This window comes from Coccinella septempunctata, chromosome X (assembly GCF_907165205.1).
Source record: "Coccinella septempunctata chromosome X, icCocSept1.1, whole genome shotgun sequence".
NCBI classification, from domain to species: Eukaryota; Metazoa; Arthropoda; class Insecta; order Coleoptera; family Coccinellidae; genus Coccinella; species Coccinella septempunctata.
In genome coordinates, this window is record NC_058198.1 from 5,096,527 (window position 1) to 5,114,357 (window position 17,831).

At 37.6% G+C, this 17,831-nt stretch overlaps 1 protein-coding gene across 1 annotated transcript in view; it reads left to right on the forward strand.

Moving 5' to 3' along the window:
• The window catches only part of LOC123321692, a 49,685-nt gene that overhangs the window by 19,073 nt on the left and 12,781 nt on the right, over positions 1–17,831 (forward strand). The window contains exon 2 of the mRNA XM_044909417.1: positions 6,933–6,995. Within this exon, the coding sequence (XP_044765352.1) occupies positions 6,933–6,995 (63 nt within the window). The remainder of the gene's footprint in view (positions 1–6,932; positions 6,996–17,831) is intronic.

Below are 17,831 nucleotides of genomic sequence, written 5' to 3' on the forward strand. Positions count from 1 at the left end.
ATAAATAAGTACATACTTTATTTGTACAAAATTGGTTTGAAATACTGTCCACAGTATACATGGGCTGTAATCAAAATGGAACTCGATAATGAACAATTGGCATGACTTCCACATCGCAAATGAAGTTTCAAAATTCCAGAACAGATCAGTTCATTACATAGCTGACAATGAAGCTGAATTAAACGGATTTTATATTGAAAATTCGTACGCTCGGATAAAAATTCATTTCATTATTCCATTTTTGTCTGTGATCATCTGTCAAAATTTCGCACCAGCTCGATTGAAATAATAATGATGAAAAAAATCGCAAAAATAAAAAGATTCCGAGATACGGAACATGAAGCATTTTTCGAATTGTATTCAAGCTTGCTCTCCTGATTTTCGAGTATTCATTTAATTTCTATTAAATCTATGTCGGAGTTGAATCAATTTCTACCCAAAATAACTTTATCTTCATATTAATGCTATTAATGAATTTTATACACATAAGAAACAAAATATCTCTTCTCCAAATTATTTAGCTGCAGTTTCATAAAGAACTTGAGGAGTTTTACGTACTGTATCGGTAGCGCCCTAAAAGAATCATAACTACATACATTAATTAAAATTCTTGTTTGGAACCAGTTGTGAAGAATACTTGAATACCAGTGGTGGTTCTTAGAATTGGTTTTAATAATGGTAGATTGGATATGAAAAGAATTAGTTTTGTTGACAACCACTAAAATATTTCACTCAGTCTTATGTTTTTTTTTTATATTTTCATTTAACCTGGTCATGTGAAGATTTCATAGTGGTTATTTGATTGGGAATATGTATTTCCAATGCAGCTATCCTATCTTTACTTTGTTTTCAATGCATATTTGAGATCACTGGATTCATTATCTTCGAACGGTTGCGGCGAGATGGATGAACTTCTCAGATTTATTACTAAAAGAGTTGCTCTTTCAGAATATGTATCACATTTACATCTACGGTTACTTTTATTGAGAGATAAACGACTCGAAAGATGACCTTCGAAAAATTCTGTTTGTATGAACAGTTTTTATATTGGCTTCTCGAATTCTACATGTTTGAAAACGGTATCTGTCAAAATTTCAGGAGTTAATACTGTTTTTCTTCGTACCCGATTTTGAGGGGACTTATCCTACAGATAATAAACCAAAAAAAGACCCTTATCTCAGATTCTGTTCATTTCCTCACGTAGCTACTGTCAACAAGGTTAATAACCATGTTGCGTGAATACATTTAAGCACGCCACTGGTGACAGCCAGAGTAACGAACGGACTCCACCGTTTTCATTAATTATTCGATAGTGTATTTTAATCTGATTTATCAAAAATAGATTCGTACGAATGTTGAAGTGCATGCACACTAACGAAGATTCGAATTATATTCAGAGATATGTTAACTACGGGAATTCATCATCGGCTTTATATCTGAACACTCACATCTGAAGGCTTTAATCATTTCAACTATTCCAAGATAAGAGCGAACGGTTATGAATATTTCTCGTCATCTTCTTTTCTTCGATTCAGATTAGAAAACCGAAGGTCGAGACACTGGGGAATGTAAATATTTCCTGACGACTTCACTGCTACTAATCTAACTATATCAGTTTTTATACAGAAATAAAGGTCGCTTCTGAAGAAGTGGGATGCATAAACTCGATAAAGAACGTGAAAATCGGTAAGAATACATGCAGTTGAGATTCATTTCCAAAAACTCTCTCCTTCAAATTTTGGCCATTGTAGCATGTCTTTTGTCTGGTTTCAAAATCCTCCTATGTCCGATGTGTGTTCAACCTTAAATTCAGTATGTCCAAAATAAGGGTAGCCATCAAGTGTCTTCTAATGGGTCCTGTCCATCGAACTGTTCTCTCAATATGCCAATCAGCGTTATCTTGTTGAAACTAGACATCACACATTCCAGTCTCAAATTTCAGTTGTGAAGAAAAGTTCGTTTTCATGAAGCGACAGAATGTGCCACGTTACTCAATCCGTTTCGCGTTCACGAGATCAAACCAGCTCCTGAACTTCCAGGATTTTCTGAACTATTTCGAGCTGATGTTTTCCATTTGAACTAACTACAATAAAGCCAGAACGAACGTTTTTCCTGGATTCTCCGAATATTCGCAATGAAGTTATGAGTTTCACATATAGCTCGCTGATGCCATCATCTTGTTAACGGAGTTTGTTGGCGTATAAACATGTGAAAATGGAAATAATGAGCTTTTAGGCAGCATGACCATTGCGAATTCGACATACTCTGAATTAATTCAGATTTTTAAGCACACATTCCTATCGTGTTATGCCTTTTTTCTATTTAAATTTCAGTTTCGAGCACCCGAAAATGTTCTGGATGGAATTTCCATTCCAACAAACTTCCGGACTCGTATTTCCAGTCCGATGTTTTCAGCTTGTCATCGTAATCTTTGAGTTTTGAGAGTTGCTGGCAGGAATTCTCTAGCTGTTGATCATTTGTTAACGATTTGTATTGTTAGTTGATCAAATTTAGTTGATGATAGTATTTTATGATTTGGGATAATACTCTTGGATAAAATTCACTTAGTTTAGTTTTTTTGAATCCCTAATGATTTATTTCACAAAATACAATGAAAGGAGGCAAGTTAGAGTGGGTTTCGCCAAGAATCCTGCTAGGGGCTTGAGAACTGTCGATTCAGCCACTGGGATTGTTCATCATTAGCAATTCTTTTTCCACATCAGTTGCAGAACTGAGTTGCGTGTGAAAACAGTCTCCAGTTGGTACGTCTGATGATGCAATTCGTTATTCCAGAAGGGAGGCCTTCGAGTATCACTTGTCGAAACCAGAAAATGTATAAAGAAAAGTATTTACGAGCAAATAAATTGTCAAATTAGGTGGTCAGCAACCTGAGGAGGCTAAATCATACTCTCATCCGATTTCGGACGTTCACGGCGACATTTATACGAGTAGTATGAGTTAAGTCGAGAGAAAAAGCGCGTCGCATCGGACGTGTTTATTCTCTTAATAAGTTTCTGGACGCAGATAACAATGAACGAGAACGAAAATATTCATATTTACGATTCCGAGTGGCTTATTACGTTTTACTGCCTATTTCGAGAGACTTACGAAAACGGTGAACACATTTGCATCCGCGCGATAAGATGGGTTCAGCAATTTATTGCATCGGTAAATGTCAGTTCACGTATGAATTTGGGGGGTGTTAAATCCTCGAGAACGCGCAGTAGGAATTACATTTTTGTGGTTGAACGTTTGCTAAACGGAACGGGCGCAGAACTGAATATTTCAGAAACGCCATGAGAAATTTCCATGATTATACCTTGGGGAACTGTATGGAACTGAAGTATAAAACTGCACATCGATCAATCCTTCAGGAATGATTGAAGATTGCCGCAACCATAAAATATTGGGTTTCTTCATAACTGATGTGGAATTTTCATATTTATTACATTTTCGAATACCTACTGCGAATATCACACTATCGTCGAAGAGCTTACTGCCTTTTCCAAAGCTGAGCCACATCTCATTTTCATCAAGGAATGAAGAACACTTCTCTCCCATCCATGAAAACAGCACAATCCCACTCGTATCACTTGATTGGTATCTATTAATTTCAATTCAGTAGAGTACAGCAAGATAACTTTATTGAGAAATTCCAAACATTTCAAGGACCAACAAGTACAACCACCAACTTCAATACTACACTGGCTTTGTTCCTAACTGTCAACCATACCATCCATCAGACTATCCAGAATTCATTTCGTAGTTGACGTCTAAACCTGCGTTGTTTAATTGGCAACAATTCGTCAGTTAAACAAAAGGTCTCAAACCAGATTCCATGGTGACGTAAATCCAAATCGGGTTCGATTGACATAGTGCGGCAAGAAAAATTCTGCGGTGCATATGCACACTGAACTGATTGATTCTGTACCATATGACCTGGAAACAACAGGGTGGACACGACAAATGCACAGTTTATCATCCGTACTCCTTTGAATTTAGGTGTCGACTCGCTGGTGCCCACAAAGGAGCAAATGCGATTAGTATACACGTTGATTCATCAATTGAATGCACCGAGAAGGCTTCTGGCTTTGTGTCGCCAGGAATAATGTGTTGCACATCGGCATCGGTTTGATAGGCTGCGAATATTCTGATAAGGCCAATAAACCAAGTTAATTATCAGGTCATCTGCTGCACCGAGGCCAACGGTCTTGTTTCATGGTACGAATCCATCTATGGCACAAACTCAGCCGTATGCATACATCATATATCGATGTTTCCTTCCTTCCATGATTCCTTCAGTAGAACGAATTGGCAACTATACAAGGTGAATCGGAAATGTCGAGCGATAGAAAACCAAAAATGAGTGCTCTGCGAGATCTAAGAAATATCTTGATCCTGAGCAAGAATATGCTACATCTCCTTACTGGACTCCTTTCTGGGTCATCTGGGTCTAGCAGAAAGTGATGAGTGCAGATTCTGTGGGGAGGAGGATGAAACTACAGATCAAAATGATTTGACGAGATACTTGCAGGAGCAGGGAGATAACCTCCTTGAAGTCATCCCAGATACTAGAGTTCCTTAGAACGCTGGAACTGAAAGGCGAGCTGTAGACGACAAAGAAAGCTTTGATGGGGCCACAATAGATCTTGAGATAGCAGTGCAACGCAACCTCCTTAAAAATCTAGAATCTAATTTAGGAAACATTCAACCTCGATATAAAATTTGCATTGTTTCTTTTGCGAATATTGGTGAAGCTTCCAGAAGCTCGCAATGCACTGACGAAGCCAGTCGACTGAAAATAGGCCGATTAAAATCGTACTGTGGGTTTCTCGAATTGAGATGTGTCATTGGAAATGGTCTGTACAACCCCATAGGCTCATACTGGGAAGTGGAAACTGTCAGGACTGATAACTCACCTGTCAATAACAAGCTCTGGTTATTCATTGTTTTATCACTTGTCCAATTTCCATGAGGATGAATTGTGTAAATTCGAGACACCTATTTACATTTGTACAGATAGCGTCAAAATAGTTCTCTCCACACATATTTACAGAGGGGTGCCTATCTCTAACAAATATTGAGAGTTCCTCTGTTTCCAGTGCACTTCATAGTCCCCTTATATTTATTTCCTCACAATTAACGTTTACGGAAATACGTTATTCTGCGGAACAATGTTTGAACAGGGATGCCAATTATTCATCCGGCCTAAACTGATATTCATTCGTATTCTGGATACGGTATGAATGAATTATATACTTCAAATACCAGGAGTTCGAACTCGACAGGATGATATTAGTTCTCTGATCCTGGATCAGAAAATATCTTTATACAGCTGATAAGGAAAATTTTGAAATCTTTATCGATGAACTCTATCAACCCTCATCATCTTGTTGTATATCATATACCTACCTCCAATATTGTGGAAATTGTATTCACTTTTTCTTTGTTTTATTATTTTTAATATCATCTGCTGTTTCTGTGGAAAATCCATTAGTCGACAATATTCGTGGAACTTTGATGCCTATGACGTTGATTAAAAAGCGTGTTGAATTTCACATACTATATAGGAACAAATACCCCATCGTGACTATGAGTTCCAAATGTAGACAAAACGTTTTTGTTCCAACAAATGCGGAAGAACTTCAACTATTTCATACGAACAATAGGTTCGCTGGCAATGCTGGTCAGGACGGTCAATAGGAAGCCTCATCATCTATCACTAGTTCGCCATTTTGCCAAAAGATATTTGTCAGGCTGAAACTCGTACAAGTTCAATCGACAACTTGAATGCGTGTTTACCGATTCGGTGCATTAAGCCAAGCCATCCCAGATATTCCTATTACATTGAGTAAATCGGCATTCATCATCGACAGACGAATATGCTGATGTTTCTAAATTAACGAACATGTTAATTGAAATTTCCATTTGAAAGCGGAAACATTGGAAACAACCTATTCTCTGATGATGTATCACTTTGGCAATTTATCAATTGACTCTGGAGGAAAACGCTCAAAAATTATCCAAATATACGAAATTCCTTCCACTAGTAATACAATGAGGAATACTCTTTCATATTTTCTGCTAATAACTTCCATTCCTTCCTAAATAGGTATTCTGTATCATTTCATTCCAAACGCCTCTTTGTCTGGTTCAGATCGAAGGGGAAATTTCTGAGGAATCAATAATTTTTTGAGTAAATTGAGCTAGTCGTTTGGCTGAATTTTGGATCTTCAGGTCATCTTTCGAATATCCGTTTTTGTCCATTCTTTCGGGGAGAACTGCACCAATTAGTGGGGACTTTTGGGCGGGACGACTACTGCAGAGCAATAAATTCCTTTCGCGAAATTCAAGGGAAGGAATTGGACATGTCAAAATTTTCTCTTCAGATGGTGGAAGTAATAGATCGGGAAGCTTTATTGAAAATCTCCAAGAGAAATCACAGGCAATTGCACTTGAAAAATCAGTTATTGTGTTGTTTCTTGAAGCGGTCAATCGTTTCTCTCTTAAATCTCGATCGGACAAAAGACTGAGCTAGCTATTCTGGTGCGCATTGGGGATTATTGAAAAATGAAAAATGGGAGATAATGGAACATCGACTCGTCACATCAGAACGGAATTGAAACACCCGGATACGTTTCATTGGTAGCGTAGGTGAAGATTCATCGATTTTCCCTCATTGGCAACACGGGGGTATTTTGTTGAATTCCTGAAATATGAAATAAGAAACAGGTTTGAGTGGGTTAAGTTCATTCGTTCGGAAACTTTAGGGGGAAATTTTCTGTTATTCAATATTCTGAGAGGTTGTATTATTCAAACGTTCGATATAATTGCCTGAAGAACAAAATTTCGTATAGATTGTATCACTAGAGAATTGAAAATACTGCATCTCAGAGATTTTACATGAAGCGTGATAATTTCTTTTGTTCCAGTTAGACAAAACTGATATAACCGTACGAGTATGGTACAGAGTGGAGTCAACTGGTGGTGATAGGGTGAGTGAAAAAATTTCATAATTACATTTCTTCCACTCTCTAATCAATCAAGTAGATTTCTTCTGAACGTTGCAGAATTGCGTAGTCGGGTAAAGACTAAGAAGGCGATGGCGATAATTTGCGAAAAATAAACAACTCAATTCGTCGAAACTACTTAAACAATATCTGCTAGTTTGTAATTACTAGCAGCAGTCGCTAGTGCGAAACGATGAATGAAAAATGTCGTTCGATTTTTCATTTGTGGGTGTCTTTTTGGTAAAGAGTAATACCAGTTATTTTGCACAAGAATACAACAGAATGAAAGCATCTTGAAAAATGTATAATCTACTAACAGGGGCAATCAAGGCACCGAAGCAACTGCATTACAATACAGTTAAAGTTTCATCAGTAAATTAGTCCGGTATACTGTCTATCATCCTACAAGCGAAACTGATACTTAGGACAGTTTACTTCGCGAATAGTTGAAATCTGATAGTAACTATATAATTTTTTCGGTCGTTCGGAGCCATTAGATAATGATCAGTTCATTCTAATTACTGAACTCTGTACGAGTATCGGCAGTATTTTGTCTTCCACTGGGTAATTTCGTGAATTTCCATGGAAATTTCTGATAAACAGCCATTGTTGACAAAGTTTCAAGCGAAATGAAATACTTCGCCTCTTAAGACTTGCCATTAATTATCAACGTTCTGCTTGCCGATGGAGTTTCCTTTTTTTTTCCACCCTTATCGAAGCGTTTACTGATCAATTTTTGTTTCTATGATCTTTTTTCCCCATTTTGTCTTATCGAATCAGAATTCAGTTATCAACATCTAGTAGGGTAGGTGCTGCACATGATTCAATATTGATGACGGTTCGATTTGAACTAACTTTGTTATTGGATGTGTTTCGTATCCGATGCAGTTTGATCAAATATATTTATTTAATGTGGCATCACAATTAGGCTGGATGTTCTATGGAAATTAGAACACGCCTTCTACTGGTAATCGTTTGATGAAAGTTCCCTTTATAGGACCTAGCGATATTCATGAAATATTTTGAATATAAGCCTTTCCAGTTTATATCTTCCCCAATAATAAACCTTTGGTATCGAGCAGAAAAAAGCGATAATCTCCCCTAAAATTTTTACAGTTGAGACTGGATTATTCAGAAAAAGTATACGAGAAATACCTCTCAGAATTCTTGTCGTTGGAAATTCAGGAAAATTTCTGGTAACTATTGGAGATTGAGAATATTGCGAATGGGATGTTGTTGAATACTGATTTTCCAAATCGTCGGCGGCGATTTCCTCGTTTGTTTCTGGATAGGACCGAGATGAAAGTTTACCGGGTGGACGTTAATATCATATTTCTTCTTATCGAATCGGTTCCGCCGACCTGAATGAAATATCTGCCGAAAACTGATGTGGAACTTTCCTGGATCGGAAAAATCCGCTGCGACCGACTTCCTAATTCGGAAATTTATGGAGTGGACCGTTCACTACAACGAAACTGATTTTTAATTGAACGTGAAAAGTTTGGAGAGGTCGGCGCTAAGTGTCTCTGCTAGTGTCACCAGCTACGAAACTATAAATTCCCTCCCCCCAGACGGAGAAAGTTCCAATAGCCACTTTGGAAATATTACTTTAATAGCGACGGGTTTATGGATCTTTCGGCGATATTATTGTTTCAGTTGGAATCTTTTGTCCACGGACAAACATAATCAATCCTAAGGTCTGGGTAATGGGAAACCTCGCAGCCATAAAAGTCCCGGGAAATGGTCTTGATTTAACAACTCTAGAAAGCGTGCGTGACTGAGATTTGTTGTTCGACGATAGATTTATTATTATTTATAATTTGATAGATCGAAAAGGAAATACCATGCAAGGTTCCATTAAAAATTAGCTTTTCGAAATACAATCTTCGTAATCTGTACTATTATAAAATTGTAAATTGGAAAATTATAATATCCACAATATAGAAAAATCAGTAATTCGGTTTGCAGTGAATTTTTCACCAAATTACACTTGTACGTCGACTATAATGAGCAGTAATGAAACGAAGAAACAATTTCTAACCCATGCAATTAGTCTGAAGTACTTATATGGTGCTTTTCTGTAGGTCATGTCCAGAGAACACTTGAATCCATCATCAAACAATTTATAATCCGACCTTATCAATCCCCGAGCTCTTCGTAGACTGTTGTCCCACCGGTTAGTGTTTGACATTGTAAACATTATCACACCGACTGGTGAATGTCCCCTTAGCTCTGGCGCCGAATATAGATCGCTGCTCAGATAAACTGACCCCATACAATTTCTAATTGGGCATAAATATTTCCAATTCCATTTGCCCCAGTAATTGAATCACTATCCACGTTATCTTAACTGGAACACATTTCGGCTATATAAAAAATTGTCCCAACTACACTCAACCATAGTTATTCTCGATTCTGTTTTTCGATTTGTAGGTTTTACAAGTATACGTTCCAATAATTGAATCAATAGTTCTAAATCTCCCTATCGTGGTATCGCTGCTTCAATTTCCTGTAAATATTTCCTGAATTATACTTTCCAAACGGATGCCATTCGACATAAACATGAGAACTATCCATCTTCGCGGCGCTAGTTTCACAAAAGAACGAGGTGAATAAAAAACATACATAAATATATACACGTATGTCTGTCAACTGAATGAGCCACTTTAATGTTGATATTTTTTTGTCGAAAAAAGACTGGGTCGAGACGGCCAATCTAAGTTTGGCCACGGTATAATTAGACAGATGCTACCGCTCATTCTGGAAAAGATTGTACGAAAGGTGTAGGTAGCTCCAATGCAGTCGTTATTTTTTTTTCCGTGGTTCACCTAGTTCCCTCTCACATACCGCCTGTTTAATGATTACGAGTTTATATCTCTAAGTACGAAATAATATCCACTTCTTCTGCAATTTTGTTACTAGGGAAGCCACACACAAAATTCCATATCAGGGCCCAGTCCATCGCGGCGAAATATTTAATGAAAGACCGCCTTAATGCGATAAATTCCTCTTTTTTTTTCGCTACACTGTCGAACTTCCATTGATTGCTACGGTCCTCTTTGACATTCATCGAACTGGGTGTCCCAGATCTTTTGCATCGTTGATATACTGGAGGCATTTGAATATTTATGAGTCGGGCCCTGCAAGTGCGTACTGTATTCCCGCAGACTTTGTTTTCGCGAATAGTTTTATTTGAGAACACTTATGATGGATTTAGTCGTGATTAACACTTTCCCGCTTGAAGAACAGGTTTGCTCGGGTTGCTATACCTACATATCAAAATTCTCAGACCCCTCACTAATGGGCTGAGTTCATGGACTAAACAAGACAAAAGAGTTTGAGGTTAAGAAAGTGGGAGATGAAAATGCTTGTTTAAACTCACAAAAAGTTATAGCATCATTGAAAATTACGAATACACTCACATAAAGGTCACTTGGTGTGTGAATAATTTTTTTCAATTAAGAACTAATTGTTCAACGGTCATTATTTCATGCAAAAATGATGGTCAGATGAAGCCACAAAAACCCCAGAGAATGATCGTTTTCATTTATATGGGAACTTGATGGACTGATGATGGAAGAAGGCATAATTTCTCGGAAAATAATCATGAAATCGCATCCCATTTCACGCCCAATATACATTGCTCAAAATCAAATAAAAGAAACGCGAACAAATTCGGTCGATTTTCCCTACTGGAAAAACAATTAAAATGGACGTCCTGCTTTGAAACTTGATAACTGTGTTCGCGTTCGAAGTACGGGTGGAACATTACAAAGGTGTCGATGATAAATTTCGTATTATCAACAAGCCGAACCGGAAAAAATTGATTTGTCTGCTTCTGAATTGGACGATTTCAAAGGCGAGTTAGGTAAAAAACGGTTTCGCTTGAATATTCAAGCTTTAGCAACGTTCCACTAGCATTTCACTATGTCACAATCACAAAATAATAGAAAAGGATATTGAATTTCACATCGTTTCGAAAGATCCAGAGGCACGTTTTTGAATAAGGGCCTAATAACGAAAAATTTCGAAGAAGTTAGTTTCGATGAATGGATTGATTGATATAGATGAAATAGGAGTCAGTATATTCCAAGTATTGTATATAATTTTGTACTGTGGGATTCATTTATTGGATTATTCTAACCGTAAGCAAGCATGAATACTAATGACTTGAAGCTTCAGCAGCCAAATCACCTGCCGAAACCGGAAGCATAGTACAATTCATTATATTTTTATTCGAATTTTATTACACTAGACAATCCCCCCCAGTTATCCTGTTTGTTGTAGGTTCTACCACTTACTTGTAACCATTCGAATTATTGTGATAGCAGCATTGGATTTTGACTAGAATTTATTACAAATTAATTACAACTGACTCCAGTCAAATCACAATTTTAACCTTTCTATGGATGCCTTCCCTGGATATCAAATATTCTGAGGCCTTTTATTCGAAAATTGACTATTATCATAGGGAATTAATTAACTACACCAGATGTTGAAGGGTTGAAACAGCCGGTATTACGTAATATTTGTGATTATCATCCATTCGCTTGAAGAAAAATAAATATAAACGAAAATTCTTTTCTGTGCACTATCCACCCCTGTATTCCTGTATATCTTTTGAAGAGGAATGTTATGCTTCTAGCATGCTTCTGCTTTGAAGTTGTTCCGAATGTGGAGAGCAAATCAGATGAACGCATAAACGAAAATCGGAGCAATATCTATCTACCGGCTAACCGTATATGCCCTAGACAATGCACTTTTCAATCGTGCTTTTCGACCTTAACGGAAAACCGGAAAAAAATGGCCCTGCCACCTGTTGGATCTACATATTCCACAACAATCCCATTCTGCCCATTCGTCTGAATGGATATAGTTAACTGGAAAAATAAACAAATGTTACGGCTGGAATGGAGGATTTCGGTGTGAAACGAAACAAAGATATCTAAACGTTTGTCAAATTGTATAAACATTTGATCTGGTAAGCAGACGTTTATTGGGAAACATAATTTATATTTAGAATCTTTACGACTTGTGATTTATTTCTTCAAGACGTTATGGTGATCACTGAAAGGCGTTTATTACTGTTGACAATGAAGGCATAATGTTTATACTTCCACGGCAACATTTGAATCGATTTTTGTTATTACATATATCCATTCCTAGTTCATCATGTTGAATGTACAAGAGGTAATGAAATACAATATTCACTGAAAGATGGAACAGCATCACCATACAATGCAAGCTCTTCATCATTCGTTAGACATTTTTCATCAGTTAACATATAGGTTAGGTTATATTTTTCAATGAATAAAATACCTTCGTCAGCTGTAGAGTCGGTGATGAGATATTTGTTTTCATTTTTCAATTAGGCAAGCTTGAACACGATCAGCGTATAGTTTTTACGATTTGTGTTTCAAAACTCAGTAGATGATGAATCTATTGCTCTTGGAAGAGAGAAGAATTTTAGAGAATCTTGTTTTGTTCCAAACATTTGATTTCAGCATTGAATTTATCTCGGGAGAAAGATGTCCTAATGAGGTTTTTTTCATTAGCATCAGTTTATTCAACATATTTCTGGTCATAAATCAGAAAAAAGCGGAATTTTCAAAGAAAGAAAGTGAAGTTTTATTCTTCATCTCCTGAACTCTATTTTTCACCCAAATTTACCGATCTACCTTGGGTATTTTTCCAGTGAAAGGTGGGAACGACAGTTTCCATTCGTTTTTCGGAATCCACGAGCCTGCAAACAGGGGCAATTGCATGGGGAGTAATAATTCTTTATTCGTGCTCGATTCCAGATGTTCATTATCAGAAGTAATTAAATGAAATGAACAACAACAAAAATGCGATACACGGGAAGCAACAGAATTAGATATTCGCGATAAAAATTGTATCGATTCTCGCCCATTCACGTCGGCGTCCGATGGAAAAAAGTTTGGTTCGCCGGATACGTCATCTAGAAGGGAATAAATCCTAATTTCGTTCAAGTTTTATTGCGAATCCAATTTTATCATGGAGGCGAACTATGTTCCTGTTTGCTCAACTTATCTATTCAGCCCCTGAATTTATTGCCCGGGAGTTCCACGAAAACATGTGAATGTGCACACTTCAACAAGCACTCAGTTCTCTTCCCCTATCCCGTAGACCCTACTTTTCACCTTAGTGGACCGGACCAAAAGGGAGACAGACAGAGCGCGCACACACACTCACGCTCGCTTTGATCGCATTCAAGATGATTTTACGTAAGGGCCTGATTGACATTCATTAGAAGATGTTACGATTCGACAACGCCCGAATCTGAACCGACATGTGAAGGCTGGCAATTTCTTGTTCGAACGTGCTCGAGCAGATGATGAGCTCAAAAGGATCGGTTATTTGTTTCTCAGCAGGGATAAGTGTTTATACGCGCCCTAACCTCTCGCTGTGCGGAATCCGCGTTTGGTTCGTGGATACGAATTGAATTCTGAATATTCACCATTCAGGGGATAATCAAAAATGAGGGAAATAGCCCAATAAATCCCGAAAACAACTACCGTCTTCAACACTTCACGAAATGTGATTTTTTATATGCCACCCCTCAATGTTCCACCCCAACAGTGAATGGATGGTCACCAAGAGCTGGGAGAACCATTGTTGAAGTTTCTGAGAAAAAGTAAGGGTAGATGGTTTTCCTTTCCATCGCTTTTCTGTATCGCCTAACCTTTTCGTCAGATACTACTCAAATTTTGCGATAGCAGTTTTCAACTTGATTGTACCTACTATGGTGTCTTTAATAAAGATCTACCAGATGAAATCATGCTAATTTTAGGAGGCAATTTTCTTGTGAAGACCTCATAGTAACTCTTTCTGTTTGGAGGGTGCCATCTTATGGAAGAAGGGGGGGTTCTCGCGAACCATATAATATAGAGCTTATTTCACATCAAAATCCTTAAAAAAAAGCCATACCTTCGTTGGCGGCACTTAGAGACACGTGAAAAAAAAAATAGAAGTAGATCGAAAGTGAAGTAGCAGAAACTTGTTCTAAAACGTGTTGAAATCTCTTATCGTTCACTTGGGAAGCTGTAAAATAATCATTTTCCATCGAGAGCGAAAGTTCCGAGATCGCACTTTTATTTACCGGAGAACTTTGCTGGTCTGTTAGTTAACAAATACCTGGCATAATGATTTAATGGATTTGGAACTGTGTATATCCAGCAGTTGAGATTTTAAAATTTCATTCGCTATGCAAATAGACTTTGTTCGTAGATAATGAAACGAATGAATAAATTAATTTGATATAGGCAATAAAACAATTTAATATAAAACCCCATTGAAATATTTTTCATCGGGTATAATGATTTATTTCATCAATTGAACTTACTGCATTATTTTCGTTCTACATTAATAAATCACTGATTGCAAAAATTTCGCAATGTTCTGAGGGGCAATTACAAATTGGAATTTATTATTGGAGTTGGGATTTCGATTTTCATATTCATTCACGAAAGTATATATTGGATCCGTATTCCCGCTTGTATGGCATTATTCGAGATTGATTGGAAATTTTGACGAGCGTTGATTTTTTTACACATTTTCATGAATAGCCTTCGAAAATCCTCACATTATAAATCACATGGTGGTATTACATCAAAGGGAATATGAGAGCTCTATTTTCATTTCAATAAAATATCTCGATGGAGACCGAGGCAATCTCTGTATTATAAAAAACTCCAATCGATCCTTTGATGTGGCAAATTAACGAAGCAAATTCAGCGAAAGCTTTTTCGCAAGGGAGATGATAATTATTTCACATTTATTCCTACAGTTCTTGTATGATATAAGCTGAAACGAGATGTGGGAGATGACTGAGGCTAATTGTGCCGTTCAATGAAAAACCAACTGGATTCTTATTGATAGTTAGGGATCATTCGTCATGACAACTAAAATCCTGCATTTTTTGCTATATCGATTATGACAATTTCTGCTGCTCTTGACTTTAAGGTGTTTCCAACCGAATATGTGGAAATAAAACACTTTACTATTTATAACATGTGAATAATTGATTCAGCCGGAAACGTTCAACCACTTCAATTTCTGTTTGAATAGGGAGGATGTGTTGAAGAGGATTTCTGTTCCCAAACTTCCACCTAACGCCCAAAGCTACCCAATGAAGTAGAACATCATTCGAAAGGTATTTTCGATCTGAGTTTGATCCTGCATATTTGCATATTATTGACCATCAAGAAATGCCTCCGGATAGCTTCGGATAGTAAGGCGATGAATTCAGAAACAGAAAAGTGAAATCCAAATACGTCCCCCTCAAAAACACTTCTGACCGCAGGCACAAACTCATCAGTTAGATATTGAGTGCAACATAAAACAATAATGCATTTCGCTCCACCCACGACTAGGACGTGTTCTTTATTCATACGCGCTTTATTTCCGTTGTGAATAGATCTCCGGCGTAATCCGACATATGCTTTATGAAATTCATGTTCGGGGAGGGTGGCGGCCAATCGAGTGGTGTTATTTGACCATCTTGTGGCTCCGCTGAACCCGTCCGGCACGAGGCTGCCCTCGTATTATCCGTCCATAAAGATAAAGTCATTCCCTGTTCCATAACGCCGGGGATGAATGAAAGGTCCTTCATTGTTTTGAATCTAAATAACGATGGTCATCGCCCCTGAAACGATATAGGAAGGGTCTCTCAACATTATCCCTGCCGAAGATTACGGAGGCACCTGATGGAATTGAAAACCTCTACATCAAAAATGATCCTCTGAGGGTTTTTCCGTTCAGAGGTTTCATTTTGATTCATAGGAAAAACGAAAAATATTTCGATGTTTGTTTGATGCGGTAGAGGGCGATATGCTTCTAATTATGGAGGATAATTCGAGCAAAGATGGCCCCCTTTGTCTACATCTGCTGGACCATGCTCTTTCCATGAAATTTTCCATCACATTTCCGCACATTTAGAGCTCTGGTGCATTGATAACTGCATTCTTGGAGTTCTTGAAAACCTTATCTTCCAATTCATAAAAAAACTCCTGGCAATATTAACGCAAGAGACTGAGGGTTTCAACTCTTCCTTTCAGTAATGATAGTTGAGTTTTCAGACTCCCAAATGCGGCAGTTGTGCTAGTTAACGAATGTTTACTATCCTAAAAGCCCTAAAAGGAAAAAGATTTACAGAAATTTGTTATGACCCCTGATATTCTCACATAATAACTAAATATTGCTGGGGGTTTGGTGGTCATGCTATTGGCTATTCTCGATTCCAATGGTTCATTGTGAACAATAATGAACCATTTGGGAGAATCGAATCACTCAGGTATGACATATTCTCATTTGTAGAAGAACAATTCGAACATTATTACGTACGTTGAAATTATTCGTAGTTAAATCAACCCTTCAGACATTTTATGTTTCATTAATTATAATTACCTCTGCATTGAAATGGAAACTTTCTCGTGGTTTTATGATGTAATCCGTAAGCGCCTGAAAGACCGGCATAAATCAATACCCACAATACAAGTTACTTTAATTAGAATCAAATTGTAAGGATATTTAAGCATCATTTAACGGAGAAGGTATTTGGCACAGTTAATAGTTCAGCAAGTACATTCCATAATAAATAATAATTTTTAAATGAGCAAGGCCGCGTTGATTCGCTTCAGAAACAGCAGTACCATTCCGAATGTTCTGCTGGATTATCTACCAGTTGCTTTTGTAATAAAATTTATTGTCCACACGGTTGTTTTTCGATTGCATCACTGATTATGGGAATTGTCTGAAGCCAGGATTAAGCAATTTATACATGACTCTTCAGTATCTCTGTATACCTACATATGTTCCGTGTTCTCTCTTCATTATGGTAGATACTTTCGAATTTAACTTCTGATTCCCGACATCTAAGCTCTGTGCGAATGTTTCTTTGGATTATGCAATGAGTTTTTTCGATGGAAGACAATGGGTGGATTCACCCAGAAGAATCGTTCTGCTTCCATTGACAATTCCGATAGTGGAAGAACTTTCTAAGCCAGACCAGAAAATTAAAAACAAACAATTCAATCAAGTTTTTGCATTATTTATGATCACATCGGCGTCCAGAAAGTCCAGATAGATTCCCATAAAGCAGGAAAGAGAAAATTCACTATGTAGTATCAATGCCATTTAAGTCTACATAAATTCCTGTCGAGTAATCACCGACACAGTCGACAAAAACTACCCGTTTATCGTCAAACGATTCCGTTCTCTGCGATTGTCTCCGCTAAAATAAAATCCGAAGCCAGAACAACATCGGGAGCATATTCGGCGATCTCGCAACGGAACGATTTTTCACGTTTCCCGTTATTCCGCAGTTTTTTCCTCCGGTTGGCAACATAAATCTCCCGCACAAACAGATAATAGGTAATTTTTAGCGATTTATAAAAATAATTAATGTCTCACACTTCGACGCCTCTATAGATTTCCCTTGCGGTGGAACGTCGTCTCTTATCGAATTTTTAGGTCGTCCCACGAAAGCGCGTTTAGATGGCTGTGATATATATGAGTTCTACGGGAAGCGTTCCCTTCCTTATTGAAATCCGTCATGAATGGAGGCTTTTACCTGATTCCTTATCAAAAAAGCAGAATGTCGTTCATTCGTCGGCGATAAATTGAAATTCATTTAAAAATGGCCGAGACCAAGTGATAAGTGTGCCATTGTTCCTTTGCAGACATCCACAGAAGAATTAGGTTCTTTTTCTTAACGGGGCCAAAGTGAACAGGGCTCCTTTCGAGGGCGAATGCGCACCAGGGCCGTTCATTCATTCCGCATAATGCACGTTCCATATCACA